The following is a 27,818-nucleotide window of genomic DNA, read 5'->3' as shown; positions in this document are numbered from 1 at the left end:
TACGAGCCTCCCTGCCTCCTTCAGCTAGCGGCGCTCTCGGTGCGTCAGCCGCAAGCCCAGGCGGCATTCCGCGACCACAGACAACCAGTATCGGAGGACTGAGACACAGGCAGAGTGGCTCGGGCGGAAACGCTCCAGCGACCCAGCGACCCAAGCGCGCTCCGCCCGGCCCCGCCCCCACAGCCCTTTCCCCATTGGTTCTTCCCCAGACTTGCCCCGCCCACGGAGAGGCTCCGCCTCTTGTTCTCTTCACCTTTCACCTCGCCTTCCGGGGCTCCAGCGGGAGGGGAGTTCAGACCCCGCCCACCACGGGGGGAGTTGCTGGGCTCCGCTGTGACTCGCAATTATTGGTGACTATTGTCTATCAATCACAGCAAAAGCGGCCTAGGATTGGCTGAAGGGAAGTAGGGGCGTGGAAGTCGGGACAGCCCCTCGGCGCATGCCCGGCGCGTGCGTGACGGAGACGGCATCGGCAGTCATGGCGGCTCGGTGTGTTAGGCTGGCGCGGCGCAATTTCCCGGCTTTGGCGTTTTCTCTCAGGTAAGGGGCGGCGGCCTTCCCGGGGCTGAGGGAGCGCGACTTCTCAGCGCCGCCTCTGCCGCTGCGATCCTGACCCTTCTGGCCTCATCCCCACCGCTGGGGTCCCCGGGCCTGCGGCTCTGGTGCGGGACGCGGACAGCCCCCGAGGCCTGCTCTGCGGCCGGGGTGTGCCGGCACTGGGCTCGGACACCGGGAGCCCGGACACCCGGCCCCCAAGCGTGGGACTTTAGGGCTCCGGGGCTGCAGGACAGAGGGGTCCTGGCCGGGGGCGTCTGCAGTGGAAGGCTCGGCGGCCCTCGTGCTCGTGTGGCCCAGGGCCCGCAGCGACCTCGCGTACGTCTGCTCCCACCGCTCACGGGCACCCAGGCAGCCTCAGCTTCCGCGATTGAAGAAACAACCAGAGAAACCCGATACTTGCCCAAGGTCACGCAGCGAGGCACAACCCAGCCGTGTGCGACCAGTACTGGGACTGTGGCTCGCCAGTGCCCATAGCTGCAGTGTGCAACTCAAAACTGGCACTGGCTCAAGAAAGTTTCGTTGCCCGACTCACGGGCATTGCCCGTTCTGCCTGAAATTTCTAAGCAACCGAGAAGTCTGAGGTCAAAAGAGCAACACAAGCCAGGCGCGGTGGCGCACGCCTGTAATCCCAGCGACTCGGGAGGCTGAGGCAGGAGCATCACGAGTTCAAAGTGAGCCTCAGCAACAGCGGGGCTCTACGCAACTCAGTGAGATCCAGTCTCTAAAATACAAAATAGGGCTGGGCTGGGGCCCAGTCGAGTTCCCCTGAGTTCAGTCCCTGATACCAAAAATAAATAAATAAATAAATAAATAGATAGATAGATAGATAGATAGATAGATAGATAGATAGATAAATAGATAAATAAATAGATAAATAAATAAATAAATAAAAGAAGCAACAGCCTGCCCTGCAGTGGGCAGTTGGTCTACACAGACAGACTCCCTGCGGGTCAGAAGAGCCAGCACTACCGCTGTTTTCCTTTTAGCCTGTGGCTTTTGGTTTTTGAAAGACCCACCTCAAAAGTGAGTCTAGCAAATATATAGAATTTTTTCTCATCCCTTGAAAAATTTTCCTAGAAGCAAATTATCGACTAAGTCAACAACTAAGTCCAAACCTTGGGTAGAAGCTGAGCAGTGTAAGGACTGGTCTTTTTGAACCAAGAGCTCCCTCACCTGGTGAGACCAGCCAGGTGAGCTGAAGATCACTGCAAGTGACAAGGACTGAATGCCATCTTAACAGAGATAAAACACCATGGGAACAATGTGTCAGGCCTCCCAGAATACTTAAGAAGGCTTTTTAAAGCTCAGGACTTTGTGGTTTTGTGTCTGGAATTGCCAGAAAAGTCCCACCAAGTCAGCATCATTTCTGTTTCTGAAATTGTGGCTTTGTGGAAAGGTGTTCAATGGGAGAGGCAAGAGAGTTGAATGGTGATCACAGCTCCCACAGTGACTCAGTTTTCTGAGACACAGACCAGCTTCTACTCTGGGCCCTGTGTCTTTCCTTCTCACACATGGTGGTTGGACCCTCTGTTGGCATCAGGAAAGGGTTTGCACACAGCAGAGTCAACCTGCAGAAAGGCATTGAGACTGTCACATTCAGGGGACAACTCAGAAGGCAGGCTTCACAACAGTATCCTTACTCTTTAAATTCCTAATATTTTAAAATTGGAAAAGCAAACATGTAATAAAGAGGCCATTGCAGGCTGGGGTTGTGGCTCAGTGGTAGAGCACTTGCCTAGCATGTGTGAGGCACTAGGTTTGATCCTCAGCACCACATATAAGTAAATAAAGATCCATTGACAACTAAAAAAAAAATATATATATATATATATATATATATATATATAAATAAAGAAAAAAAGAGGTTATTGCTTTCCCCTGTGGCAACTGTCTACAATGGACCCTTCTACTCCTTTCTCTGAGCATAAGAAACATGAATACACGCACAGCATCTCTAGTTCCTCTTTAGAAATGTGTTTTGTGTTCATGCACTGCACAACTTCCAGTGAGTGACAGACCTCATACAGGACAGTGTTCCTTTTCTCAGGATGTATCCTGTCTTTAAGTGACGCATAAAGTTGCATTTCTTATTTAATAGAAGGTACACAAAAGCATCCAAGGGACAACTATTTAACTCATCTTTTAGTAGCTGCATGATGGTTCAGATTGTGGAAGCAGCAGTTCATTCAGTCATTTCCAGCTTGTCCCTGTACAGTGTTGCCATAAACATCCTTTTATGTATATCCCATGTACTAATAACTTTACTATTCATGGAGGTAGTTTTCTTGAATCAGGAAAGAGAGTTCAGTGTAGTTTATTCTGATCAGACTGTGGCATAATTAGAGCTTCTACTGATCCTAGTGAAGAAACCTGGGTTTTAAAACTGTCAGTAATGGCTTTGTGACCTTAGGCTTGTCATTGAACCTTTTCTTGTGGAGATCAGATTGATAGTACCTTAAATGTCCTCCAGGATTTGTTTCAGTTCTTTCTTTTCCCTTGTACATGTCTCACGTTCCTACATCCACACCTTCATCCAGACAGTGCCTGCTTCTTGAAGTGCCTCTGTCAGTCCACCCTGCTCGTGCGTGACTTACTTATCCTATAGATAAATCCTTTTCTTCTCCAGTCTTCTGAGTCCCTCAAAGCACTCGGATTTTTATCACTTTTAAGCCCCAAATTATAATTCTTTGTGTACAGACATCTTACCTTTTTTGCACAATGGAGAGTGCTTTGAGGTAAAATCTCTGCCTGGTCGATCTTTGTTGTTGATGTCAGCAGTAGGTCTCACCTCTGACAGTGTTTGCTGTATTAAACAGGTGGGACCTTAGTGTCTGGATGCAGAAGACACCTTAGAATGCAAGACAGGAGGTTAGGTACACATGTCAGTTTAAGGATGTATCACAGTTGGTCTTACATAGTCATGGGTCACTAAACAACAGGAATACAGTCTAAGAACTACATCATTAGGTGATTTCCTTGTGTGAATGTTATACTCAAGCATATGATATAGCCTAACACCCATAGGCTATATGGTATAATCACTACCACGTGTGCGGTCTGTTGTCCAGAATGATGTTAGGTGGCATATACTTATATATGTGTATATCATTTATAGTTTGCCTTTATTAGGTCTGAGATAGGTTTACTCCCAAAACAGCAAAGAGTTCAAAAGTATCCCAAATCTCTAATGCCCTGTGTCTGGAATTAACAAGCAAAAACCTGTCATTTCTGATGTGTGGGCTTTTCTGCAGGCCCTCTCCTCGGTTGTTGTGCACAGCTACAAAACAAAAGAACAATGGCCAAAGCCTGGAAGAGGACATGGGTCACAATGAGCAGAAGACAGAGCCTCCCTCTACAGACAAGAACCTCCTAGAAGAGAAGGTCAAGTTGGAAGAGCAGCTGAGAGACACCATGGTGAGGATGCATGGCTCTTGTGGGACACAGGCTCTGCTGAATTGTTTCTTGTGTGGTCCACATAAAAGGTCCCGTATTTCACTGGTGACAGACCCAAGCCAGAGCATTCAGTCTCTTGTCCCCTGCCTGCACTGGGCTCATGCAGCAGGTTACTACCACAGTGGAGAGTAGAACCACATCTTGTGTGGCTCCACTTCTGATGTGACAAGAGCCTTCACATGCTAGATTTATTACCTTTAGAAGGTCTTCACAGATCAGGAATGCTCGATGTGGTTGGTCAAGTTGGGGTGGGTGCTGCTGTCACAGGGAGGTAGGAGTGGTGAGCTAGCAGCAGTAGGGATTGTTATTGCTGAAAAGCACAAGTAGCAATGTCAAGTGGTTTTTTTTTTGTTGTTTTTTTACCATGCATATTTTTCTTTAATTCACATATATAATTGAAAAGTATAAATCAATGATATTGATAGAGCTTAATAAATGTAGAAATAACATCTGTCATGATGTGGCTTTATTTTCAGTTATGTATGTTACTGAATGTATGTATGTATTTTCAGTTATGTATTTTCTTTATGGTGAAATCCATTCATATGCAAATCACATTCTTTAGGAATTTAAGATTGAAAACATCAAATATTTACACACAGGTACTTTTACATGTTCTTATGAGTAACTGTTTACAAGTGAGGAGACTAAGGCACAGAGCAGCTAAGGGAACACCCTAAGCTCACTTGCCTGCAACTCCCAGAGCCAGGGCTAAACGGGGCAGGTTGCCCTGGACCCTGAGGTCTTACAGCCTCTGCTCTGAGACTGTCTGCAACCTAGGCACAGCCTGCAGTGTGGAAACCTGCACAGAGCCCTTCAGTACATGTTAGCAGAAGGCACTCAGAGGTGGAGAGCTCATGGGAGGGGTGATAAGAAGTGAGGGACTTCCCCGAACTGCCCCAATTAATTATTAAACAGTGAGCATGTGAATGGAAGTCCTTTAGGCAAACTGGAAGGCACAGAGGTGCATCCACACGGTCATGTCCCCGTGGGATCAAGGCCTCAGCTTCACACCCAGTCCATCCTTGCCTCTCCTGGAAGCCATGGGACTGGGCATAGGTACCCTCATCCCCACCCACAATCAAGATGCTCAATATTACCTGAGGTTAGACATTCTGCTGGGGAGACTAGTGTTCCTCCTTGGGGGTGAAGACTTTCCTCCAGTCTTTTCACCTCTGTGCACTTAGCTCAGTGAGGGGAACCCTCCCATCACTCCCTACTTGTTGGAAATGCTGACACAAGTATAAATTGATCTTACTGAGCTGTCCTGGTTTTGTCCAATATCTCTAAAAGTAATGACAGATTTTATTTGTATCTTGACTTGGAGTTTGTTATATAGTCATAGTCAATTCAGGATGACTTTCCTACTATTTGTTCCATATCTGATTCATGTAAACCTTTTTCCTTCTTTCTTTAGGAAAAATATAAACGAGCTTTGGCAGATACTGAGAACGTGAGGCAGAGGAGCCAAAAACTGGTGGAAGAGGCAAAATTATATGGTAATGTTAAACATTTAAACATTTCGTGGTATTGGTCCCAGGAGGAACAAGACAGTGTGGAGAAGAGGGGTGTGCACATGTATCAAGAACAAGACTGGGTGGCAGGGGGCAGCAGTCCCACCCTCTCTGGTTTTTCAAGATGAGTGAGTTAGTAAAGGTGTCTGTGAAGAAGCAGAGATCATGCAGTTGTGCCAGTGTTTAGAACTGCAAGTGTGGTCCACACAGCAGGAGTCTTTAGCACCCTCCCTGTGCAGACCTTGGGGAATCTCTAGCCAGCGGCAGACTGGCACACCTGCTGAGTGTGTCTCCGTCACCATTCCTGAGCAGCGGCGCCACTTCAGAACTCCTCATGTACAGCCTGCACTGTCACCGTTGGTGTTTCTGTTACTGCCTTCCCACTTTGTAGTTGAGGTAATCCAGGCTTAATCACAGCTGGTAGTCATGGCACCAGCATCGTGTCCAGCACGTCCAGCTCTGGGCCTAAGGCTGCCATAGGAGTACTTGCTGTGAGTCACTTCAGTAACTGACAGGGGTGGTGTCCCCATTTATGGATGAGGAGCCGAAGGCTCAGCTTGGGAGTTCCTGTGGTTGCCCAAGGACAGGTGGAATGAGGGACCAGATGGAAGCAAGAGTGCTGCACTCGACACAGAAACACAGCCCTCCTGGGAATACTTTCTCTTGGGTCACCTTGGTTCCTTGGTTCTTCCTCCCTTTAGGGTTCCCATGGCAAACTTGCCTGGCCTGAGTACCAGGCCTCTTTCCCCTCTGGCCTGCACACTAGGGGACTTCCACACTTCCACAGGTTTAAATGGCTCCACGCCCAGGTCGTTCCAGCTCAGTCTTCCTCCTGAGTTTGAGTCCCTTATATCCTGCTTAACACCTTTGCTCGGAAGTCTCAGAGTATTTAAATTCGGTCCTCCCTTCCACCTGGCTTCCTTCTTCCTCATTGTAGTAAGTGACACCAGCCTGTGCGTGAAGCACACGTGGTGGATGTGGAGTGTGAACCGCCTTCTCTAAACTTGTCAGGCATCCAAGGCTTTTGCAAGGACTTGCTGGAGGTCGCGGACATTCTGGAGAAGGCAACACAGAGTGTTCCGGAAGAGGAAATCCAGGACGACAACCCGCACCTGAAGAGCCTGTACGAGGGGCTGGTGCTGACGGAGGCGCAGATTCAGAAGGTGTTCACAAAGCACGGCTTGCTCAGGCTCGACCCCCTTGGAGCCAAGTTCGACCCTTACGAACATGAGGCGCTCTTCCACACACCGGTAGAGGGCAAGGAGCCGGGCACAGTGGCGCTGGTTAGCAAGGTGGGGTACAAGCTGCACGGGCGCACCCTCAGGCCCGCCCTGGTGGGGGTGGTGAAGGAAGCATAGCTTCCTCCACAGGGCCTCTGGTTTTTAAGCCACTTGCTACAACTCCTGAAAGGCTGGTCTGTCTGTCCTCATCTGGGAGCCCAGCCTTGATGGAAAGCTTAAGTGGCGACACAGAATCAAGCTGGTTGCACAGTTGCATTCAGGAGCTCTGGTTCGGGAGTCTGGTTTTTTAGTACCACGTGTTCAGTAGCTCCAAATTCTTCCAGAAGAGGGCAGACGGGACCTCTAGAGTATGGTGAATAACACTGTATCTGCTCAAACTTGTGGTTACAAAGTACTTTAAACAAATAAAGGTCTTCAGGAACTGCCTGGCTGCCTGGCCGCCCATCTGTGCCATCCATCACCTGAGGCTCACCACAGCACTGAGTCCTGGCACCCTTGGCTGCTGCTGGGTTCACTCTGTGAAGAAAAGGCCAGAAGGGGAAACATGTTTCCTGCTAAAAAAAAAACAGATTTGATGCCTACCTTTGCGAACATACAAGTTCATTTATGATTAGTATCCAGATGCCAGGAGTCGACCTTGGCTTCTCTGTGGAGGTGGGAAGTGAGCATGTGAATCTGAGCATCCTCACCACCTTATTTTTCCAAGTGAATTTAACAAAAGTTAATTCCTTTCCCCGTTTTGTTCGTCTCAGTTGTTTGAATCTATTCCATTAGTTACTAATGACCTCAAGGTATATTCCCTATTAAGATGGACCATCCCAGTGAGAACCGCATGCTTGACATACTTAAAATGTTGCTGTTTTATTTTAAAATTTTATTTAAGAGGATTAAAGCCTGATATGTTTATTTTCCTACTTTCTGGTAACTACGTGTCCTTTGGTGGTGACCCTTGAGCCCCAGGCAGGCGTGACTTAACTCTCCCTTCTCCACTCCATCCCTGGAGCTGGCTGCCTGGTGTGCAGGTGCCACCACCTGGGAAAGGAGCAGCCCTTCAGGCTCAGACCCTGTCACCAGAAGGCACACTACAGCAGGGGCTGCAACAAAGTACTCCAGAGCTGTAGTCACACACAGTGACTCTCTAGCAGAAGGGCCTCTGTTCCTCATTTATATTAATGTCCAGATCTTGGAGGAAGGTTGAGTGACTGGGGCATCTCTTAAAAACAAAAGGAAACTGACCTTTTACCTTTGTTAGCTGAAAGGGCAATATTGGTAAATCCATTTCCTATGTTTAAAAAAAAATGGGGCATAGTTTATATATTTTGCTAGTAATTTTGAAAGGCAAAAGCAATAATCCCATAATTAAAATCTCAATTTTTCCTACCTGCAAACAATGTTTTCCTCCTTTCCCTGAAGTTGCTTTGTGTTACTTGGTCAAATATATACCTGGGAACTGAAGGCAGCCTAACACTGGAGAGAAGCCAGGCCTGGATCCAGCCCAGCCTGTTTTTATGCTATATAGCTGTGTGCTCACCACCCAGGAACTCCTGCAGAGTGAAGCCTGACTGACAGACAACGTTCAGACTAGTCTCTGTGAGTGTGTGCAATCATCTCCCTTCTCAGCTACAGCCAGACCTACTGAGAAGCACTAAGCTCATGCCCTAAGACATGCAGTCAGCCCTGTGTCTGGGGGGGTCACACTCCTCAGCTCAACCAGCTGAAGAACAAAAGTACTGAAACAAATTCTTTCTGTGCTAAACACACTTCTCTTGTCCTCATTTCCTGCACAACAGTCTGTACACAGCATTTACATCATACTGGGTATTATAAGTCACCTAGAGATGACATAAGTTGGTAGGAAGGTATGCATCGGTTATATGTGAATATTACTTAAGGGACTTGAAGTCCTCAAAATTTGGAATACTGAACACGGTGGGGGTGGGGCATCCTGCAACCAACCCAAGGGATGACTGTAGCTCAGATACAGCCAGGTTGTCTTCAATAGTTTATTTCAGTCATCCACAATCACCACTAATGGGTGATTTAATGACGAACTTATTCACATTGGAAATGAGAAATTTCCAGCTCTATTCTAGTAGTGTTTGCAGCCTGGGCTGAGGTGTACAGTGCAGGCATCAGAATTAAGTCCACAGCAGACCCCAGGAGTCAGCCCAGCTCCCCATTTTGGGAGTGGAAGGCTGGCTTGGTACCAGAGTGCCACACTTGGACATGCCAGGTGCACCATGCCCCTGTGCTCAGTGTTGGCTGCATTTAAGTCTCTGCAAGGACGTGGGCGCGGAGGTTCGAAAAACAGTAAGAAGCAAGCAAGGATACTGTTCTGTTCTCAACTTGTTTAATGTGTAAAAGGGTAATAAAAACGGTAGTCAGAGTTGTAGTTTTTAATACATTCTTGGAATGTTGGCCTCCCAGAGAGCATTATTTCAGGTAGCTGAAAAATTATCTTTTTGGACTTTGTAAAGACAAGTTTGTGTAAATTTTGAGAAGATCTACTTCATAGAATTATGATAGCTAATTTATTGTGAGAATTAAATATAAACTCGTCAGGCTCCGAACTAATGCAGAGGTAAGAACTAATGTGACACAGACAGCTGGAGCAGATGGGAGAAGAGGCAACCAATCCTAAAATTACTTTCCCATTGTAACAACATATTAATACTTTGACATAAATTAATTATACATTCATTATGGTGTTTTAAAACAGTCAAGCCTAAATAATTCTTCATACCATCAAAAAGATATATATATACATATATATATGTATATATATACACATACACATACACACACTACAAAACTGCTTAAGCACAAAGGTTTTCATTGGACAGCTCTTGGCCTCGGTCATCCACATTTACAGGATCCTCTGCTTCTCAAGCTTAATGTAGGTCTATCATTTTATATAAAAATATAAGACTAACTTAACCTCACCAAACTAGGATTCTGGTGGTGCAGAAAATCAACAAATCAGACACCAGGACAGCTAAAGCCAGTGGCTGTCAAAATTAAGCTCCCATCCCAGTAACATAGGGTCTGAAAGACAACTTGCTAGTATGCACCATGGAATTTCCAATTCAGGAGGACCGTGCCGGGTCCAGAGTCTGCATTTATAACAGGTACCCAGGATCCCTGCTCTGAGAATGTCTGGTGGTGACACTGTGAGGACTCAGCACCATCCCCGTCACTGTTCTGCGAGTGGCCTCTGGCACAGCGCATAGCCAGCTTTCTGGAGCATGCCATTGCTCAGCATCGGCTGAGAAGCCCTGGTCTAGCTAGCGGGCGCTCCTCTGGCAGTCCACAACGTACTTTGCAACTAAAGCCATATACAGTGTTTTACTTAATGCTGAAAAATTCACCCTATGGGACAGAGGATGTAAAAAGAAAGGAAAAGGCACATAAGTCATCCTTGGAAATGAGTTGTGTGTGTGTTTTTGTTTTGTTTTGGGGGTTTTGTTTTGTTTTTTTTTTTTCAGTAACTTCACTTTAATGTAACTTCAAGCCCAATATTCTGGGAGGTAAACAGGCTCTTGTACCTATAGGGACACAGGGGCAGGATGAGCTCAGGGAGAGCAGGGTCTGTGGTCATCCAGGGACTCTAAAGCAGGGTCTGGGCACGAGAACCCTGAGCAGCTGGAAGACAAGCGACTTCCTCAAGTTTAAAAGGAAGGTACCGGGTACATCCTTGAAGAAGGCCCCAGAAACAAGCTTTTCGGTTGGGCTGGGAAGGAGTCATTTTTGAGTTGTATACAAGACAGCGAGCAGGAAGCAGCGCACAGTCCCAAGGCAGAGCCAGGGTACCTCCACAGTTGCCAGGGCCTGTACGAGCTGGTCCCGTGGCTCTGCCAGGCCAATGAGTGTAGGCCGGCCATGCCCTAAATAATCTGCCCAGTCAGACTAGCATGGTCATCGTTTTCTGAGAAAAGGGGACCTCTAACTGTGGTGGGAATCCTGAGGACGCCAATGCCAGAACTCCCAACACCGAGCACTTGGCCTGGACTCTTTAACATGGGGTCTTCCAAGTAAGACGCACTAAGGTAGTCAGAGCAGCAAGGGGCACCCAGGAAGCCTGGCAGTGCCCACCAGTTCTACGACCCTCCCATTCCCAGCACTCCGACCCTCGGGGTGGGATGAGGATGCACCCAGGGGGCATCCCCAAGTGGGCAGCAGGCTGGCTTCAGACTAGGAGGAGGCAGGGTGGCTTGGGATTTGGGAGTTGAAATTCACACTTGGCTGCTGCTGACAGCTAAGTGGAAGCTCACGTGATCAACTGTGTAAACAAGGCTTCTTCCTCAAACGTGTCAGGAAATTGTCCTGCTGTTCTCTGGCCTCATGTTCTTCATCTGTTACACAGGGGCAGGTCTGTGTCCCATGGGCCTCTATAAAGTGTCGCATGCCCGGGGTCAGCAGTGGGCTCAGAAAAGGGGCGCCTACAGCAGCCCTGCCTGAGAAGAGCTTGTGTCACTAAGGAAAAGCTGATGGGTGGCTGGTGGCCCAGCAGGAAAACGTCACTCCTGGCACCCACAGCCTTGCACCCAAAGGGAAGGCGGCTCAGGAAAGAAAAGGAAATCATCCAATTTCCTAACAGTCTCCAAACGGAACACGCAAAGGCAAATCGTCATCTTCAAGGATTACTTTTAGGACTAAGTTAAAATAGACACATATTTGTATCCCCCATGATCCAGTATAAGATTGTTACTATTGCTTCTTTCAGAGGACCGTGAAAAGATTTTTATACCTTAAAAAAAGGAACTCAACTTGTTTAAAAAGAGCAACAGGGGAAAAGGCGCTTCCTCTCCCCTCCCCCCACGCCATTTGGCTCACCAGCTACTTGAGCATCACTCTGGCCTTGGAAGCGTCTGGGGATGCGCAGGGTGCCCTTGTTCAGGAAGCATCCCTGGATATCCACCCGCTTTCTGTGAGGAAGTTTAAAATCCTTTTCTTTAGGACTTTGTCCAGGTAACTAGGAAGGCGACTTTTGGAGGGGATTCCCTGTCGCTTCTGGAGGTGGTCTTTGATTATAATAGTCTTCACAGTCACGTAGCGCGCTGGACTCAAGTTCAAAGAGCTACAGAGCACCTTCTCTCGGTCTGACAAGAGCTCAAACCCAGGAAGGTTCTCGATGGCTGCAAACTCGCCGTCTCTGCCCTCCTCTTTGCCCCTTTTGGAACCGGCCATGTTCTTGTTCTCCTTCCTTCGCTCCCGCTTGTGCCTGGCTGCCTCATACTCAGCTGACTCCTCCATCTTGGTGATTCCATTTCGCCGATACCGCTGCAGCTCTCTGATTTTGGCTCGCAGCATCTTCTCCTTGTGCATGTTTTCAAATAAGTCATCGAACTCCTTGCATGACATGAACTGGTACAGTGGCCGCAGCTTCAGCCGCAGCTCCTTCTCCTCCTTGGTGATCTTGCGCTTCAGCGCCTTCTCCTTCTCCCTCTTGTCCTTCCCCAGGAAGGCGGGCACCAGGTTGTAGTCACGGGCGATGTTCTTCCGGCGCTGCCGCTCCTTGAGCTTCCGCACGTACATGTCCACGTGGGCGCGCTTGAGCTCGATCTCCACGTCGTCGTCGTCATAGTTCACAGAGAGCCCACTGATGAGCGTCTCCGCGTCCTGGTCGTACTCAATCTCGTAGTCATCACGCAGTGGCATGTAGCCCAGCTGCTGCTGCTCAGCCACAGAGATGTCCAGTGGGGGCAATGGGGTGGTGAGGCTGGGTGAGAGAGGGCCTCCGCTGGGGCAGGTGTGGTCTGTCACCCGGTTGGGGATGCTGTCAGGGATGCAGGCCTTCCCCAGGTTCCCGTGGATGTACATGCTCACGTAGTGCTCCATCACTTCCTGAGGGGTCCGGGAAGCACCCACGTGAGCAGCCATGTCTTCCTGCAACAGTGAAGGTCAGAGGTTACTCCAAAGCCAGCCTGTCACACGTGTTTCACCCAAGTCCCATCAACATGCTCACAAAGGCTCACCTGGAATACTTCCTATCTCCCCACCCTCTCAAAGACAGGTCCACGTTCTCTCCAGGTCCACGCTGAAAAGAACCTGGACTGACTTTGTACCAAGAGGGTGAAAATCCAGAGACGTGCAGACCTGTCCAAGGTTATGGGAGTTTCTGGTGGCACAGCACAGCCCAGGAACTGGCCCACCTGTACAGGCCATTCCACTATCCTGCAAACCCTGGGAGACCAAGTATCCCAGGACACAGGTGGGCAGGGAATGAATAGCTGGAGACTGGAAAACAGATGCACCCATGGGGACAAGGCCAGGCCATGACTCAGGCCTGACTATAGGACACTCTATTCGCCCGTGTGCCTGGCCTTGTAGGAAAGAAAGGGCCCAGACACTGCCATTAGCACTTGCCCCAGCATAGAGCTCCAAAAGAGCTAGCCTGTCCCTTTCCTGGGGGTGACAGCTGGTGACTGGTGCGGGCCTTTTGAGGGAGAGAGTGTTGGTTCACAACAACTTCCGTGCCAGAGAAGCCAGTGGGTGCTGCTGCAGGCCGGGAGCATGCACCCCTGCGAGCAGGGAGCCACTGTGCAAGGGTGATTAATGGGAGGAAACCGTAGAACTCCTTCAATCTTTTCCTTCTGCCAAGAGGCCTCTTCCTTAAAGTCAACCACTAAAGCCACTTCAGAAAGTAACTAACTGCCCAAAATGTGCACTCAAGTCACCCAGCCACCCCCTCACTGCCTACGCATGCCTGCACTCCATGGAAGCTCACAGCCGCCTAAGAGTGGACAACCTGCTTTGTACCCCAGCTTGGCCACACGGCTCCACCAGCAAGCCTGGCCTGTCTCCACCCCTGAAGGTTCTGCCAAAACCAAGGAACCAGTCAGTACATTCAGGCTGGCGCTGATTATAAGCTGGGTGGCACAGGGTGGGAAGTCTTCCTGGGCCCCTCTATCCCAGGCTTCTCTAGGACAAGCCCTGGAATGCAGGGCTGGGCCAGTTCCCACGAGACCTGCAAGGGTCATGAGTGTGACTTAGCAGAGCAGGAATGAGGAAGGCAGTCCTGAGACCCAACTATGAGGTCCCTGGAGAAGCAGGAAGAAAACAGTGAGGATTACAGCAAGACAGATTGTGGTCGTATGAGGATGAATTACATGATTCCTTCTTTTTAAAAACATCACTAGTAGCATCAAATAGGTTCATTTTGTTTCAGGGAGCATTTAGGCCAAGATAAAACACCACGTCGGGACTACCCACTACTGGAGTACTTACCGCTCTGGGTGGCCTAGACTGCTGGAGGCCCTGCTGAGCCTTCAGTCCTTCCCAGCGAAGCCTGCACTCAAGTGTGGAGGCTGCAGACTCCATGGTGGCACAGGTCCCCACGGACAATGCCGCCAAGATGAAGTGCTGAGGGCCTACACTGGCCTCTAGATGGAGAGCTCTAACTAACAGAGTCCCTGACCCTGCTCATGGAAGAAAAGACCATGCCAGGAGAGCCCTGGCAGGCCTCCGCACCAGGACATCTGGAAGGCAAAACTGCTAAGTCCCACCACCTGGTGGGCAATGGGCAGCAGAGCTAGCCTAGGCCTGGTGGCTTCTCTGGCAGTGAGCACTAATCCCATTTTGTCTGAGGCCAGGAGGAGGGACAGCCACATCCAGCGCTATCCAAAAGAGGGGTTCCCAGACCAGTCAGGCTGGAGGATCCCAGTTTTCCCAGAGGCTCAGAGGTACCAGGTCTCTTAGGCACGATTTCATGGCAAGTAACTCAGAAGTGGCCTGCAGGCTGCTCCTTGCAGAGACTTTTGGGGTTTTTTAAAAAATAAAACCCTTACTTGGCAGATTTTAAAATTAGCAACTCTAGGTCAGCCTCCAAAAGTTCTTGACTTGACAGTCCATGAAACCTGGAGGACACAGACCCGAGGGGTCAACCAGACTCCCTGGGGTTCCTTTGAGCCTGTGGGACCTGTCCTTGGTCCAGCCTGTTCTCCTCACAACTTCCCAAGACCCAGCAGGAAGCACAGGCCCAGCCACTGGAGAGGCACCTCCTCATATGCACGGGCTCTGGGCCAGGTTCCAGGCTTCCAGGCCTGGTTCCACCCCAGCTCTGTGATTGGACAAATTATAGGACCGCTCTGTGTATTTCCGATAAACCCTGTTAATAATAACAGGCCCATCTCACAGGTGGTAGGGAGAGCTGGAGGCTGCTACGCACAAGACCATGTAGCCTGTGCTTTGTCTGCCATTGCTGCCACCTAGAAGCCATCAGCTTCACTCCTGCGACTTGTGTTCATCCCTCAAGACCCAGGTCCTCTCATCCCGGAAGCCTTCAGTGACCCCTGGGGCTGGCACACATCCTGGCCCCATGGCTTCTGGCCTCTCCACCCTTGCTGTGGCCTGGTCTGTGACTCTCCTCATACAAGTCACATCAGATAAGAAGATGATGAAAACAAGAGAAACGTGACAACAAATACCATCTTGCCAAGTCCTCACACAGCCCCACAGACAGCAGTGCCTCTACGGCCCACATTTTACAGATCAGGAAATCAGCCTTCCGGTGAGCTGCCACCAGGGCACAAGGCCAGGGCACTGCTGAGCCGCATTAGTCCCAGTGCCCTGGCCAGGAGCACCTGCGTCCCTCATAGCACAGGGCACACCCTGCCTCAGATGATCTCTGATGCCATAACAATGGCCCCGGGCTGCTACACTTCCTCCCAGACCATGACCTAGGCAGAGCCTGGCCTCCCGAGGGGCACACTGGACACAGACTGCGTGCACCCAGCACCCTTGCTCAGGGTAAGTAACCTTCCGTCCACTGCTCTTCCACAGGTCTCAAGGCCCTGCTGTCCTCCTCCCCTGGCACTTGAACTGTGAGGCACAAGACAGAGGACAAGGCTGGGGTGGGTCACGGCATAGGGCATCCTTTCCAGGTGGCATGGGGCCAAGCTGTCACTATGGGAGGCCCAGCTCCTGTTCCTCTCTCTTCAAATGAAGAAGCATCGGAAGGGCCAGAGGCCACCCGAGAGCCTGCCTTTCTGGAGAGTGGAGTCTAGGGGCCCCACCAGGGGAGGAAGCCTGTGAGCAAGGCCACCCACAGGGCCAGGCAGAAGCAGAAGATAGGAAGCAGAAACCACTGCTGGATATTCTTTGCCCTTTGGTGCTGGCCCAGGCCCCTGCACACAGGAGGCGAGCGCTGCTGCACGGGCAGCCCAGCCCCAGCTGCTGATTCTCAGGATGGGGGGGGGGGGGGTTGCGGCCAGAGGGGAAGAACAGGGTACAAAGCACACTGGTGGCACCCTGGAAGGTGCCCACATACAGTCCCACTCGGTCACTCCTCACCCCACATCAGTGCTCTGGCACTCATGCTGGCTGTGCCTCCTGATGGTCACCATGTGGCCACTGCAGGATGCGCAGGAGGCCCGGGAGGTACCCATAGCTGGCTGTGCTCCGCTGAGCCGAAGCTCCCAACTCAGGAGCTCTGCTCACCACCTTCTTTGCCTGCTGGCCAAACGTGCACTCCGACACTGGTCCCCAGGCTGGACAAAGCGTCCCTCATCCTCTCAGCCCCGCCATCACCTCCCACAGCTAAGCTACTCTTATGCCACCAATCTCAGTTCTCCCTTCAACACTGCCTACAAGGACACTCAGCTGGCAACCCCAGGACCTTCTCACAGGTGGCAGCGGGACAGTACAGATAAAGGCAGGTCAGGACGTCAACAGTCCCCCAGCCTATCGTGAAGAGGGGCCGCCCTGCACACAGCTCTGCCTTCATCCAGGTCCAGTGAGCTACCCACCTTGCAGGGCACAGCTGGCCCTTGAGGTCACAGGCTCAAACTGGCTTCAGAGCTCATCCCTCCAGGGTATCAGATGTCCCCAAGACCCCATCTTCCCTGGCCACCACTCCTGGGCTGTGAAGCCTCAGTTCTGGGTCCTCGTCCTCTCCACACTGGAGGACTCACCAACAGACAGGGCTGCCATTAGTGCCAGGTGATGAAAGCCTGGGTCAGAGGCCACCTGGACGGAGCCGGGGAGAGGGCATGGCCCTGCAGGACAGAACATGTCGGCTCCAAGAAACCAAGCCTAGAACTGGACCCAGCGATTCTGCTCCAAGGTAATGACCTAGAGCACTGAAAACGGCCTGGAGGGAGCAATCCGTGCACAGCTGACCAGCCTGCAGTCACCCACGAGCAAAGTGAGGTGCAGCGCACCATGGACTGCCACTGGCCGGTGAACGGAAGGGGGCTCTGGCACGCGCTACGACACAAATGAAACCCGAGAACACTGTGCATGGTGGCAGCCACGCCTGTGATCCCAGCCATGGGAGGCCAAGGCAGGAGGAGCACAAGGTCAAGGCCAGCCTAAGCAACCTCACAAGACCCTGTCTCAAGAAATAAAAAGGGCTGGGGTGTGGCTCCAGGGTGGAGTGGCTGCCCAGCATGTGCAAGGGCCTGGGTTCCACCCCAAGCAGCAGAGAACACACCGTGTAAGTGGAGCAAGTCAGTCAACAAAGGACAACTACTGATGATTCGAAAGGTCCCTACAGTGGCTGGATTCAGAAGCAGACAGCATGGTGACTGCCACAGGCTGTGGGAAGGATGAGGAGCAAAACTTCCATGGGGAAGAAGCTAGTCTTAGAGCGGGGTGTGGTGACAGCTGCATAGCAATGAAAATGTGCTCAGTGCCGCTCACTGCACACCTAAGAGGGTTAAGGCGGCTGGTGCAGGTGGACAGCTGTCATCCCAGCAACTCGGGAGGCTGAGGCAGGAGGACCTCAAATTAGAGGCCAATCTCAGCAACTTAGCTAGACCCTGTCTCAAAACAAAAAGTGCTCAGTGGCAAAGCACCCTGGGTTCAATCCCTGGTACTGCCAAAAGAAAAGGGAAAAGGTTAAGATGATACGTTTTATATTATATATACTTTACCACAATAAAAATAAATATTTTCAAGCCAGGCACAGTGGCAAGGCACTAAGCAACTCAGTGAGACCCTGTTTCTCTAAAAAAAACACAAAGTAAGGCTGGGGATGTGGCTCAGTGGTCCTCGAGTGCCTGAGTTCAATCCCCAGTACCCAAAATAAATAAATAAATATTTTCAGTAAAAAATAATTAACAGGTTATATTTTGGTACCAGGGATTGAACCCAGAGGCACTTAACCACTAAGCCACATCCCCAGTCCTTTTTATTTTGAGATTGGGTCTCAATAAGTTGCTGAGGCTGGCTTTGAACTTGCAATCCTCCTGCCTCAGCCTCCTGAGTCACTGGATTCCAGGCCTGCACTGCCTGAACTACATGCCCAGCCTAACAGGTTTTTTAAAGAGATACATCTTCCAATTCCATCTTGATGGGGGTTTTGTTTCGTTTTGTTTTTGTACTGCAGATTGAACCCAGGGACACTCTACCATTGCACTACATGCACCAGACCTTTTTAATTTTTGTTTTGATACAGGAGCTTGCTAAGTGCTGAGGGTAGCGCCAAACTTGACAGCCTCCTGCCTCGGTCTCCTCAGATCACTGGGGTCACATGCGTGTGCCACCATACCTGGCTCAGTGGCTCTTCGAGAAGGGTTGCTGGCCAGCCTGGGAAGTTGTTGGAAACACTGCTGACTCAGAAACGGTGTGTGGCCTGAGGCATATTTAGCTGGACTCCTGCGTGATCTGATGCACCAGGAAAGCTGGACCACCATTCCTGGCCCTATTAATTCTAGCCAGTTTCCCCACCCAGGCTGTTCTCTCCAGCGCTTCCTTAAAGCAAGTCCTACAAACCCACTGTCGGACGCTGTGGGCTGGACACCTGATCCCAAAGCAGTCTCTGCCCCAGTGAGAAGTGGAGGGTCCCAGCTCTCAGCTCCCAAATTCAGCTTCCCGGGCTTGCGACCTGCTGCCTCAGAGCTCCTGTGATCCTTTTGGTAACTACTGTAGACGTCCACCTGACCCCTGGAGATGCTAGGTCAGCATCCAGGCTGGGCTCTGGGCTTGGTGGGCCTCTGGCTGTGCTGTCAGGGAAACCACTGAGCAGGGAGAAGACCTGGACCCAACTCCAGCTCTGCCCTGTCCTTCAACACCCACCATAGTTACCTTGCTTGTAAAGAGGAGAATCTGGCCTCAGGGCGGGGTCGAGGGGAGTGCACGTCAGCACGTGGATTCAGGCCTGCACCTCAGGAGCTGGAAGCAGCTCCAAGATCCCAGCCATACTTTTCAAACCCTAAGTGCACACAAGCTCACCTCCTTCCTTGCCGGCCCCATGGGGGCAGTCTCCAACTCCAATCTCCCTTTCAGGCAAGCTGGCTTCTTCCTGGCCCTCAAATAAATCTGACTGTTAGAATGCAAAACAGCTCCTTCCTCCCCATTACCTTTCCCCCTGGCCAGCCTTCTCTTGTCCTTCTCAGCTCAAGACAAAGAGTGCAGCTCACCACACAGCCCTGCAAGGTCGCAGGCTGTCTGTCACTCCTAGCAGTGTTTCTGGAGGGGCTTTCACAGTGGCACTGAGCATGAGTGTACGGCGGTGAGTGAGTGACCCAGCACCTGGGCAGCGCCCAGCAGGAAAGGCAAACACTGCTGATGCAGGACGTCGTGCCCGCCTCCAAGGACAAACCTAAGTGCACCACGCAGGCCCTTCACAGCTGCTCATCTCACTGAACCCAAAATCTGCAGAGCCAGACTGAGCCCCCTTTCCCTAAAGCCCCCTGACCACAGTCCACAGAGGAGGGGTGTCCTCCTCAGCAACAGCTCAGGGACTTCGGGACTACCTAACAAACCAAGTGAAGTCTCCAGCTATCTTGAAATGTTACACTTCTGCATCTGTGTTCCAGTGGGGTCCCTGTCCTCCAACTCTGAACCTGTGGAACCCACCAGCTGCCTGGAGACCCTCAGTGCCCTGTGGACCTGGGTCGTCTGTTGCCAGTTCTACCCCACTATTGCCAAGGTCTCATCCCTCATCCCCTCCCTCTCACTGCCCCACACATGGGTACACCCGTGCCAGACCCTGGCCATGCTGATCATCCCCAAACCCTCCTGGGTCCAGCAGATACACCCTGCTCCCTTCAGGCCCCATGCCTCAGCACTGGCATAAAGAGTGACTGCAATGCTGCCAGACTTCAGCAACACCCCAACCCTGGCCTCCTTAATTCGACCCCCCAGGAAGTCCACACAAAGCACTGTCTGAGGCTGTCTCACCACTTGCCATCTGAAAGCAGAACTGAACAGGTGTCATCTTCACTGCACGCTCCTGATGCCCACACACCCCAGGCCCCAGCCCCTGGACCTGCTCCTGCCCTCACCCAGGCACCTCCCCCACTCCATAATCTATCCCTGAAGCAGGCCCTGATCTGGCTCCAGAACAGCCCTTCCAGCCTGTCCACACCTCCAGCCACAATAGCTCAGTGCCTCCGACCCATATTACTTAATGCTCTTACACCATGGCAAAGGCCCTGGCTGCAGTCAGCAGGCCTGAGCTCAACCCTGGTCCTGCTGCACGCAAAGCTCAGGACTCTGGGCAAGCAGCTTAGTCTCGCAGTTGCTGTCCTTCAACTGTAGATTAGGAGTGAGAACTGTCCCCACAGGGCTGCTGTTAGACCATATGAGCTATGTACAGGAAGAGCCCTGTACAGAACTGGCACGGCCTGCTCTGTCCTGAGTGCAGCATACGGCTTGTGTGCGTGGGTCAGCACACATGCTCGAGAGAGAGCCACACATGCAAACTGTGGAACAGCCTCAGACGAAGAAAATGAAGCCAGAGAGGGAAGACGGGCCCAAGAGGACGCAGCTGAAGAAATAACGGAGCCTGACTCCAGGGCTGGGACCAGTGCCATGGGCAGCACCTGTGCCGGTAGCAAGGCAGCACTTCAGGCCTGTCCTGAGCCTCCTGCTGGCCCAGCAGGTGGCAAGGCCTTTCCTCCTGGGCTAATAAGAATGCAGACTGCTCCACTCAAAATCTGTATTCTAACAGGCTTCCCAGTGCATTAGTGTGAAAAGGACTGTTAGAAAAGAAGCCTCCCCACTTTCAGCCCAGCTTCTCCCCAGACACCATGAAAATTTTAGTTTCAAGGTGCTGTGTCTTGTTTCCCACAGGACTGCAGGGAAGGCCCCAGTTGCACCGTCCATCCCAAATCTCTGGCCTCAGGCAGTTGAGATTTCAAGAGAGACACACAAAGTGCTCAGCTCAGCGCATGCACTCTGCAGCGCTCAGTCCCCGCCAGCTGCAATGTGGCGGTCAGTGCTGGAAGACCGCCGTGGAAGGGAGGTTCTCTCTGAGGCACTCACATCAAGTGGAAAGCTCAGTCGTGAGCCACCACTGGAGGTAGCACACTCCATGCAGAAGAAAGGAAAATCGGAAACCAGCGGGACTCTAGCATCCACAGACACTGGACAGTCTTGGGGACTGAGATAAATCCAAGTAGACTTGGAAGCCACCAGAGCCCATGAGAAGTGACTCCTGTTTAAGATATCACTCTGACTGTGGTGTGTGAGAAGGAATGAGAACGAAGCAGGAATACAAGCAGGAGTGGTAAAGGCAAGAGGTAAAGGTCAGGTTTGCACTAGGGTCACAAGCATGGTTAGGTTCTGCACATATTTTGAAAAGTGGGCTGCTGATGAACTAGACGTGGAAGATGGTATTCGGGATGGATGTCAGTTGCAACCTGGGTAGTAAGCGTGGTGCTGAGTCCAAGTCACTGTGGAGGTCAGGCAGGGAACCAGAAGGCAGGAGATTAGGGAAGAGCTCTGGGCCCAGGAGCAAATGAACGCAACACCATAAGCTCCCTGAAGGCAAGGGTGAGGGCTTCTCCCCTTCAGGATCCATCACCAGTGTCTGCTCTGCACAAAGCAGATGCTCAGTGTGCAACCACAAACAGCACGTAAGGATAAAGTGAGGCGGAGGTGTCCAGAGGGTGGTGATCACGTAATAATTTGTAGAGCAGCTTCTTTCCTAAGGAGTTATGAGGAGAATAGATTCCAGGGCTGCAGAATGGTCCTGAGGAAAGCAAGAGATGAAAGGAGCAGGTTGGGAACAGGAGGGGCAGCACTGTGGGGGAAATGGCAGCAAGATGAAAACCCAGCTCAGAGAGGGAGGGGACTACTGAAGGGTTCAGTGTCTCTTGCCTACTTCTCAGAAAGCCTGAAAATGGCTGCATATGGTTGGTGGTTATGGGGACAATGCAGCCAGAGATTTTCATTCTTCTTTTCTGATAAGGATAAGTAGTGGACAGACAGCCCCTTCAAAACCCCCCAAAGAACAACCCTGCTCTCCCCAGGAGAGACTGGCACATGACGGCCAGTGTAAATGAATCCAGCCCAGCTCTCGCTTTTCTCTCAGCATCTCTGCGGAAACCTGACAGATCAGAGACCTCGGGGCCCAAGCCTGCCAGTGCAGGCGCCTTTGTTCATCACTACTGGCCACCCATCGCACAGTGTCCTGGGTGTCGAGGGGCCCACAGCAAGCCTGAGCACTGGCCGACGCACAGGGCACCCGCAGGCACCCACAGGGCGCACACGGGCCCAGGACCGGACAGGCAGGCCCGCGCGGCGCCCAGGACGCCCGGGCCGCCTGGCCCTGGAGGCCAGTCCCGCGCACACCTGCCGGGAGCCCAGCGTCCCGCCCGCCCGCTGGCCTCCGCTCACCCAGTTGCCAAAGCCGAACTGCTCGATGGCGTCCAGCAGCAGCTGCTCCTCGCGGCTGGTCCAGCCGCCCTCGGCCTCGGGCCCCCAGAGCGTGAAGCGCCCGCCGTCCACCAGCTGGTAGCCGTGGTAGCGACGGTGGTGGCCGATCTCGGCGCCCGCCGAGAAGCACTCGGGGCACAGCTCGATGTCCTGGCACTCGGTGCAGCGGAAGCGCAGCGGGCTCACCTCGGCCAGGCAGTACACGCAGTACTTCTTGCCCAGCTCCGCCATCTTCCCCCGCTCGCCCGCCCGGCCCGCCGCGCCCCCGGCCGTCAGCGCGCCGCCGCCCGCCGCGCCCGCCGCCGCGCCCGCGCCGCCCGCCGCCGCCACGGCCGCCCCCGCCCAGGCGCCGCCCGAGCCGGCCAGCCGGGCCGCGTCCCGCCGCAGCACGCAGGCGCCCTCGGGCCCCGGCCGGCCGCCGCCGCCGCCGCCGCTGCCGTCGCCCCGCCGCATCGCGCAGGCGCCCGCGCGCCCCCGCCCGGCCCCCGGCCCGCCGCGCTGCGCCTGCGCGCCCTCGCGCCCGCCACCACGCCCACGACGCCCCGCCCTCGGCCGGGCGCTGGGCGGGGCGAGGGCCGGAAGCGGTCAGGGCGCGCCACGCCCCCCGAGGCGCCGGTTCACGCCCGCGTCCAATCAGCCCCTCTCGCGGACTCCCATTGGCCAGCGCTGGCCGAGAGGGTGGCTGGAGGGGCAGGGCGCCGACTAGCGTCTGGCCAATCGCGGGGTTCAGCACGTGCGCCCGGTTGCCCCGGGAAACCTAACAGCTTTCAGCCCGGGTCCCCCGCCTGGAGCAGCGGTCGGAGATGGACGGGGGCTCCGAGCACGCTGGGGACTCTCTGGATCAAAGCGGGGATGGGGAAAGCCTCGCCTCCGCTCTCAAGAACACCTCGGACCTCCAGACGCCCGCCGAACCCTCGGAGCCCGAGCCCGAGCCCGAGGCGGCGGCGGCGGCGGCGGCGGCTGAGGAGGTAGAGACCGAGGAAGGAGGCGCCGCCGAGGACGAGCAGGCGGTCACCGAGGCTGAGGGCGAGGACGAGCCCGGAGAGCCGGGGAGACAGCCGGAGCCGGAGCCGGAGCCGGAGCCGGAGCCGGAGCCGGAGCCGGAGCCCGAGCCCGAGCCCGAGCCCGAGCCCGAGCCCGAGCCCGGGCCCGAGCCGGAACCCGAGGAGGCAGCCCAACCGCAATCCGAAACCAGGCCCGAGGAACAGGAGGAGGCCACAGAGGTGGAGGAGGAGAAGGAAGTGGAGAAGAAGGAGAAGGACAAGGACGAGGAGGAGGAGGACGAGGAGGAGGAGGAGGAAGAGGAGGAGGAAGAGGAGGAGGAAGAGGAGAGAGCTGCAGCGAAAAAGAAGAAGACGACTAAGAAAACCCTGTCCAGGGCGCCTCTGCGGTTATCCACCACTGGCGAGGACGCCGCTCCAGCCCCGGAGGCTGAAAGAGAGGGACCTAAGCAAGAGGAAGAGGAGGAGAAGAAGGAGGAGGAGGAGGAGGAGGAGGAGGAGGAGGAGGAGGAGAGCAAGGTGGAGAGTGGTGAAAGACAAAAGCTGAAAAGCGAGGAAGGGCAGAAACCTTCGCTACTGGGCTCCGTGGATCACCGCGACAGCGAGTGGTCGGAGGAGGTGCATAAACTGCAGGAGCAGCAGCTTCGCAAAGAGCTCTTGGACCAGTACCACAACCTGGTGGTAGAGCGGAACCGCTACCAGCGCTACAATGTGTACCTGCAGCAAAAGATCTCCGAGGCGCTGCGCAAGAAGAAGGGCCTGGAAGCCGTGGAGGCGCCAGATAAGGGCCCAGAGCCCGCGGCCCCCGATAAAGAGCAGGCATACCTGCACTATCTGGCCATGCTGGAGGACCTGAGGAAGCAAGAGGCCGATGACCTGGAGTGGTACCACCAGGAGCTGGCCCAGCTGAAGCAGCAGTGCCAGGACAAGGTGGCCAGGGTAGAGAAGGAGTGGCACCGTTTCCAGGTACTCAAAAAGCAGGTGGTGATGCAGGCCATGGGCAGCTGCCGCATGCGGGGTGGGCGCCAGGCTGCCCTGCGGGAGGTGGAGCAGATTCAGGCCTTGGAGGATAAAAAGGAGAAGGAGATGAGCGCCGTGCGGCTGGAGAACGTGCAGCTGAAGCAGAGCCTGGTGCACTTTGAAACCAGAATGAAGGCCCAGGAGGACCTGACTGAGGGGCTGCTGCTCATCGATTTTGAACAGCTTAAGATTGAGAACCAGACCTTCAACGAGAAAGTCGAGGAACGAAATGAGGAACTTTTAAAACTGCGCAACAAGGTGAACAACAATGTGCAGATAATAACCCATGTGAAGGAGAAGCTGCATTTCATGGACATGGAGAATGCATGCAAAAAGGCACAACTTTTGGAAATTGAGGCTCAGGTGGCTCTAGGAAGGGACATCCTAACCAAGACGAAGCAAGCCCGAGACAGCCTGAGGGGTGACAACATAAGGCTGAACCAGAAGTGCGGGCTTCTGGGCAAGGAACCACTCCTTCGGGACCTGGAAGAAAAGATGGATAAGACTGAACAGCTGAACCAGCGCCTAGAATCCCTCAAGCGCCATCATGCTGGGCTTACTTTGTCCTGCAAAGGCATGAAGCAGAAGATCAGGGAAGCCAAAGCCTTCCTCCCGCCCTGATACGGTGGACAAAGAGTTGGCAGAACATTATCATTGTGGTCCGCTTTTACTCTCCTGTTGCCATCCTTAAGAGGCCTAAGGCATCTGGTTAGGAACCATGATTTTATAATTTTTCAGCTTCAAAACTAGTGCTGACCACAAAATTGGATTAGCAGTTTTACATGGGATGAAACAAAGAGACCCAGAGAAACAAAAATGGAGTGATTTAATGTAACATGACTTCTCAGGAAAATCTAAAAACTTTTAAGTGCTGAGCAATCCCATAATTTCAGTAACTTAGTACCAAAGAGTGCCGTTCTTCTTCTATGTGTAAGTAGGCAAAGTTCAAGTGAGCAGATTACTGAAAAATTCTGTGCTTAAGCAAATTATTAAATTCTCTTTGGATTTATTAAGTTGTAGTCCTGAATTACTGTCTCACAAAGTCCCCTTAGTCTTGTTTTGTCTCTAGCCAGTACTAGCTTCAAGAGTGCAATATATATCTCCAGGAAACAGGAGAGAGGACCAACAGCAGAAGGAAGCTGGTGCTTGGTCATCTTTCTTTTCTCAGTGGAAGAAAACTCAGTCTTGCCACCATTAATGTTTGTCTTGATGACAGTTTTCCATTAGAATCAAACTTTTTGGATCCTCTGAAAAAATGTCATTGATCTGTTAAGAAATAAAAGTATTTTTCCCCCAGTGGAAACAAAACAGCAACTATGTGTTTTTACCAGGTGTGAGACTATGGAGTGGTGGCTGCTGCCATCACAGATGACAGCCTTCTGCATCCAGCTAAGCATTCTCCGGCAGGAACAAGGTGCTCTCCTGTTCCTAAGCTTAGTGGGTCATAGGAAGACCATCTATCTTTGGTGCCGGGTGCCTCTGAAGAATGGTAGAAACCCCCCTTGGTGCAGGTGGCTCATGGCTGAGAATGTCATGACCACTGTCTTTTGATGACATGATCTTGTTTTATAAAGTGTATTCCCTTTGAGGTTGAGGCAAGTCAAAACTCCTAACTTACATGGCTCGAGTCCACAACTTTCTGTGACATCACACGAATGTACCAATGCAGGGAGTAAAAAACTTAAGATTCCTACAGCTGTTCTTCCCTTACATGATTTATCTTCCTTCTACCCTGTCCATCAAGGACAAGTGAAGCAGTTAAATCCCTGCCAACAACTTTGTTCTCCATGGCTCCAGCTAAAAGCTGTGCAGGCCCACTGGACTCTTCTGCAGCTAGGGAAGTCTCCAGGTGAAGGGTCAGTAGTGCTCCAGTCTTGACCAAGTAGTGGCTTCCATGATAATGGTGTCCTTTATCTCTCTGGTTCACTGCAGAGAACACGGGTATCCTCAGCTGATTCTGAACCAACAGTGATTCCCAGCTAAACCCTGTGGCGTGGCAAGTGGATCTCGGCTCAGCTGCCCAGAGTCTGAGGAAGCTGGCACTGCTTTAGGCTGCAAATGACCAAGTAATGACTGCAGAGTAAGTCCCCAGTGTTCTCTCAAGTAGCAGTCCCTTGTGCTGGAGAGGTTATGATTCACCTGAAGACAGCTGCCTGTGGAGCACCTCCCGCTGTGGTTCTAAGAAGATTAGCAGGCAGTGCTTGACCATGAAACACCCAGGCTGCTTCCCCAGGGTAACTTCTTGAGGAAGAAATCCAGAGACCCCAGGCACGCTCGACCCCCAGCATGACACGGCAGTGCTGTCTGTGGCCCATCTAGCCGTGGAGTCCCTGCTCAGCAAGTGCCTAGTTTTCTTTACCCCACTGAAATTTAAGTCCTGGAAACAAAGACTTGTTCCATCATCGTGCCTAGCGGCCAGCAGTGTGACACTTAAACGTGTTGGGTGAATATATTAGCATAATGCCAATCTCCACTTTCTAAAAACAAGTGGTATTTGAATGTTATGTCTCAGAAACAGCTAAGTCCCATGTTAGATTCGGAAATAATTATTATAGAAAGAGGATCTCTAGAAAGTAGAACCAAGAGGGGACTATGGCAGGGGCAGGTTTGTAAATCAAGGCAGGAAACACTGCAGACAGTCCCCGTGCAGATGCTCCACAGGACAGGACCGCCACCTGTGGTTATTTTTATGAGTGTTAAAGGCCTGGGCTGGGGCTGGGACTCAGTCGGGGAGCACCTACCTGGCAAGGTGAGCCCCTGGGCTCCATCCTCAGCACCACATGCAAAGGCCTTTCTTGTCAGAGTGCAGGGCCTGAGAATTGAATACATTCGAGCAAGATGCTGTATGAAACTAGACTAGATGTTGATAGACCTTTATTCATTTTTATGTGGTGCTGAGGACAGAACCCATTACCTCACACTGCTAGGCAGGTGTTCCACCACTGGGCCACAACCCCACCCCTAGACCTTTATAATAGGTATAAATTGCAAGTACCCCCTTCAATGTTACAGGACAGTTTTGTGAATCAGGTGCCAACCCAGGCAGAGGCCAAGGCATCTGAGAAGGAAGCACTTGCCTTTGGTAAGTGGAAGTCATTTTTGGTGACTTACTGCATAATTTTTACATTAGGTAAGTGTAAGAGATTGTTTGCAGCCATAGTTCTGTGTTTGCCCTGGTGTGGGATAACTGCCCATAAGAAAACAGCAGTTCTGGTACCTTAACTGGGTGCTTTTCACATTCTAAGCTTCGGGCTAACACATTGTGGTAAGTCACACAAATGCAAGACTGGAAAGGACCACATGCTCATGGGAGCTGCGCAGCGCTTTGGCTACTTCTTTTCAAAGGATCCTCTAGTTTCTACTTACATAGCAATGACTTCATCTGAGCACATTTTAACACATAAGATTATACTCCCCCAAGGCTA

At 52.3% G+C, this 27,818-nt stretch overlaps 3 protein-coding genes across 7 annotated transcripts in view; 2 read left to right on the top strand and 1 right to left on the bottom strand.

Moving 5' to 3' along the window:
- The window catches only part of TADA2B (transcriptional adaptor 2B), a 438,523-nt gene extending 415,868 nt beyond the window's left edge, over positions 1-22,655 (bottom strand). The window contains exons 1-4 of one of the 4 annotated variants that reach the window (XR_013766292.1): positions 22,334-22,655; positions 11,600-12,652; positions 8,010-8,048; positions 7,144-7,282 (exon numbers count right to left, since the gene is read on the bottom strand). Coding sequence is in view for 2 of the 4 variants with exons in the window: in XM_079154361.1 (XP_079010487.1) it covers positions 11,660-12,652; positions 22,334-22,603 (1,263 nt within the window). In the remaining 2 variants the exon portion in view is untranslated. Of the gene's footprint in view, positions 1-7,143; positions 7,283-8,009; positions 8,049-10,226; positions 12,653-20,977; positions 21,349-22,333 lie in introns of those variants that run through there. The other 3 variants (XR_013766293.1, XM_079154361.1, XM_079154362.1) reach the window with 3 other exon arrangements.
- On the top strand, positions 395-7,680 carry GRPEL1 (GrpE like 1, mitochondrial). Of its 2 annotated transcripts, none has more exons than XM_079154364.1 (4): positions 395-540; positions 3,810-3,972; positions 5,429-5,510; positions 6,537-7,680. In XM_079154364.1, exons 1-4 carry the CDS (start codon positions 440-442, stop codon positions 6,881-6,883), a joined length of 693 nt encoding a protein of 230 aa, XP_079010490.1. In that variant the 5' UTR covers positions 395-439; the 3' UTR covers positions 6,884-7,680. The 2 variants fall into 2 exon arrangements, with proteins under 2 accessions (XP_079010490.1, XP_079010489.1); XM_079154363.1 differs by lacking the exon at positions 395-540 and adding an exon at positions 1,471-2,173.
- Positions 22,656-23,028: 373 nt separating the features above from the next.
- CFAP184 (cilia and flagella associated protein 184) lies at positions 23,029-27,818 on the top strand. Its single transcript, XM_079154353.1, has one exon. The coding sequence runs from the start codon at positions 23,176-23,178 to the stop codon at positions 25,012-25,014; it is 1,839 nt and encodes a 612-aa protein (XP_079010479.1). The 5' UTR covers positions 23,029-23,175; the 3' UTR covers positions 25,015-27,818.

This window comes from Sciurus vulgaris (assembly GCF_902686455.1).
Source record: "Sciurus vulgaris genome assembly, chromosome: 9".
NCBI classification, from domain to species: Eukaryota; Metazoa; Chordata; class Mammalia; order Rodentia; family Sciuridae; genus Sciurus; species Sciurus vulgaris.
Note: the sequence above shows the minus strand (reverse complement) of the source record. Positions and strands in the feature narration are given on the sequence as shown.

Bases quoted from the DNA above. Each gene is read 5' to 3' on its own strand.
- GRPEL1 (XM_079154363.1), top strand. From the start codon at position 2,070: ATGGTGGTTGGACCCTCTGTTGGCATCAGGAAAGGGTTTGCACACAGC. The intron at 2,174-3,809 runs GCAGGCTTCACA...GCTTTTCTGCAG, and splicing joins TTCAGGGGACAACTCAGAAG to GCCCTCTCCTCGGTTGTTGT. The intron at 3,973-5,428 runs GTGAGGATGCAT...TTCTTTCTTTAG, and splicing joins AGCAGCTGAGAGACACCATG to GAAAAATATAAACGAGCTTT.
- CFAP184 (XM_079154353.1), top strand. From the start codon at position 23,176: ATGGACGGGGGCTCCGAGCACGCTGGGGACTCTCTGGATCAAAGCGGG.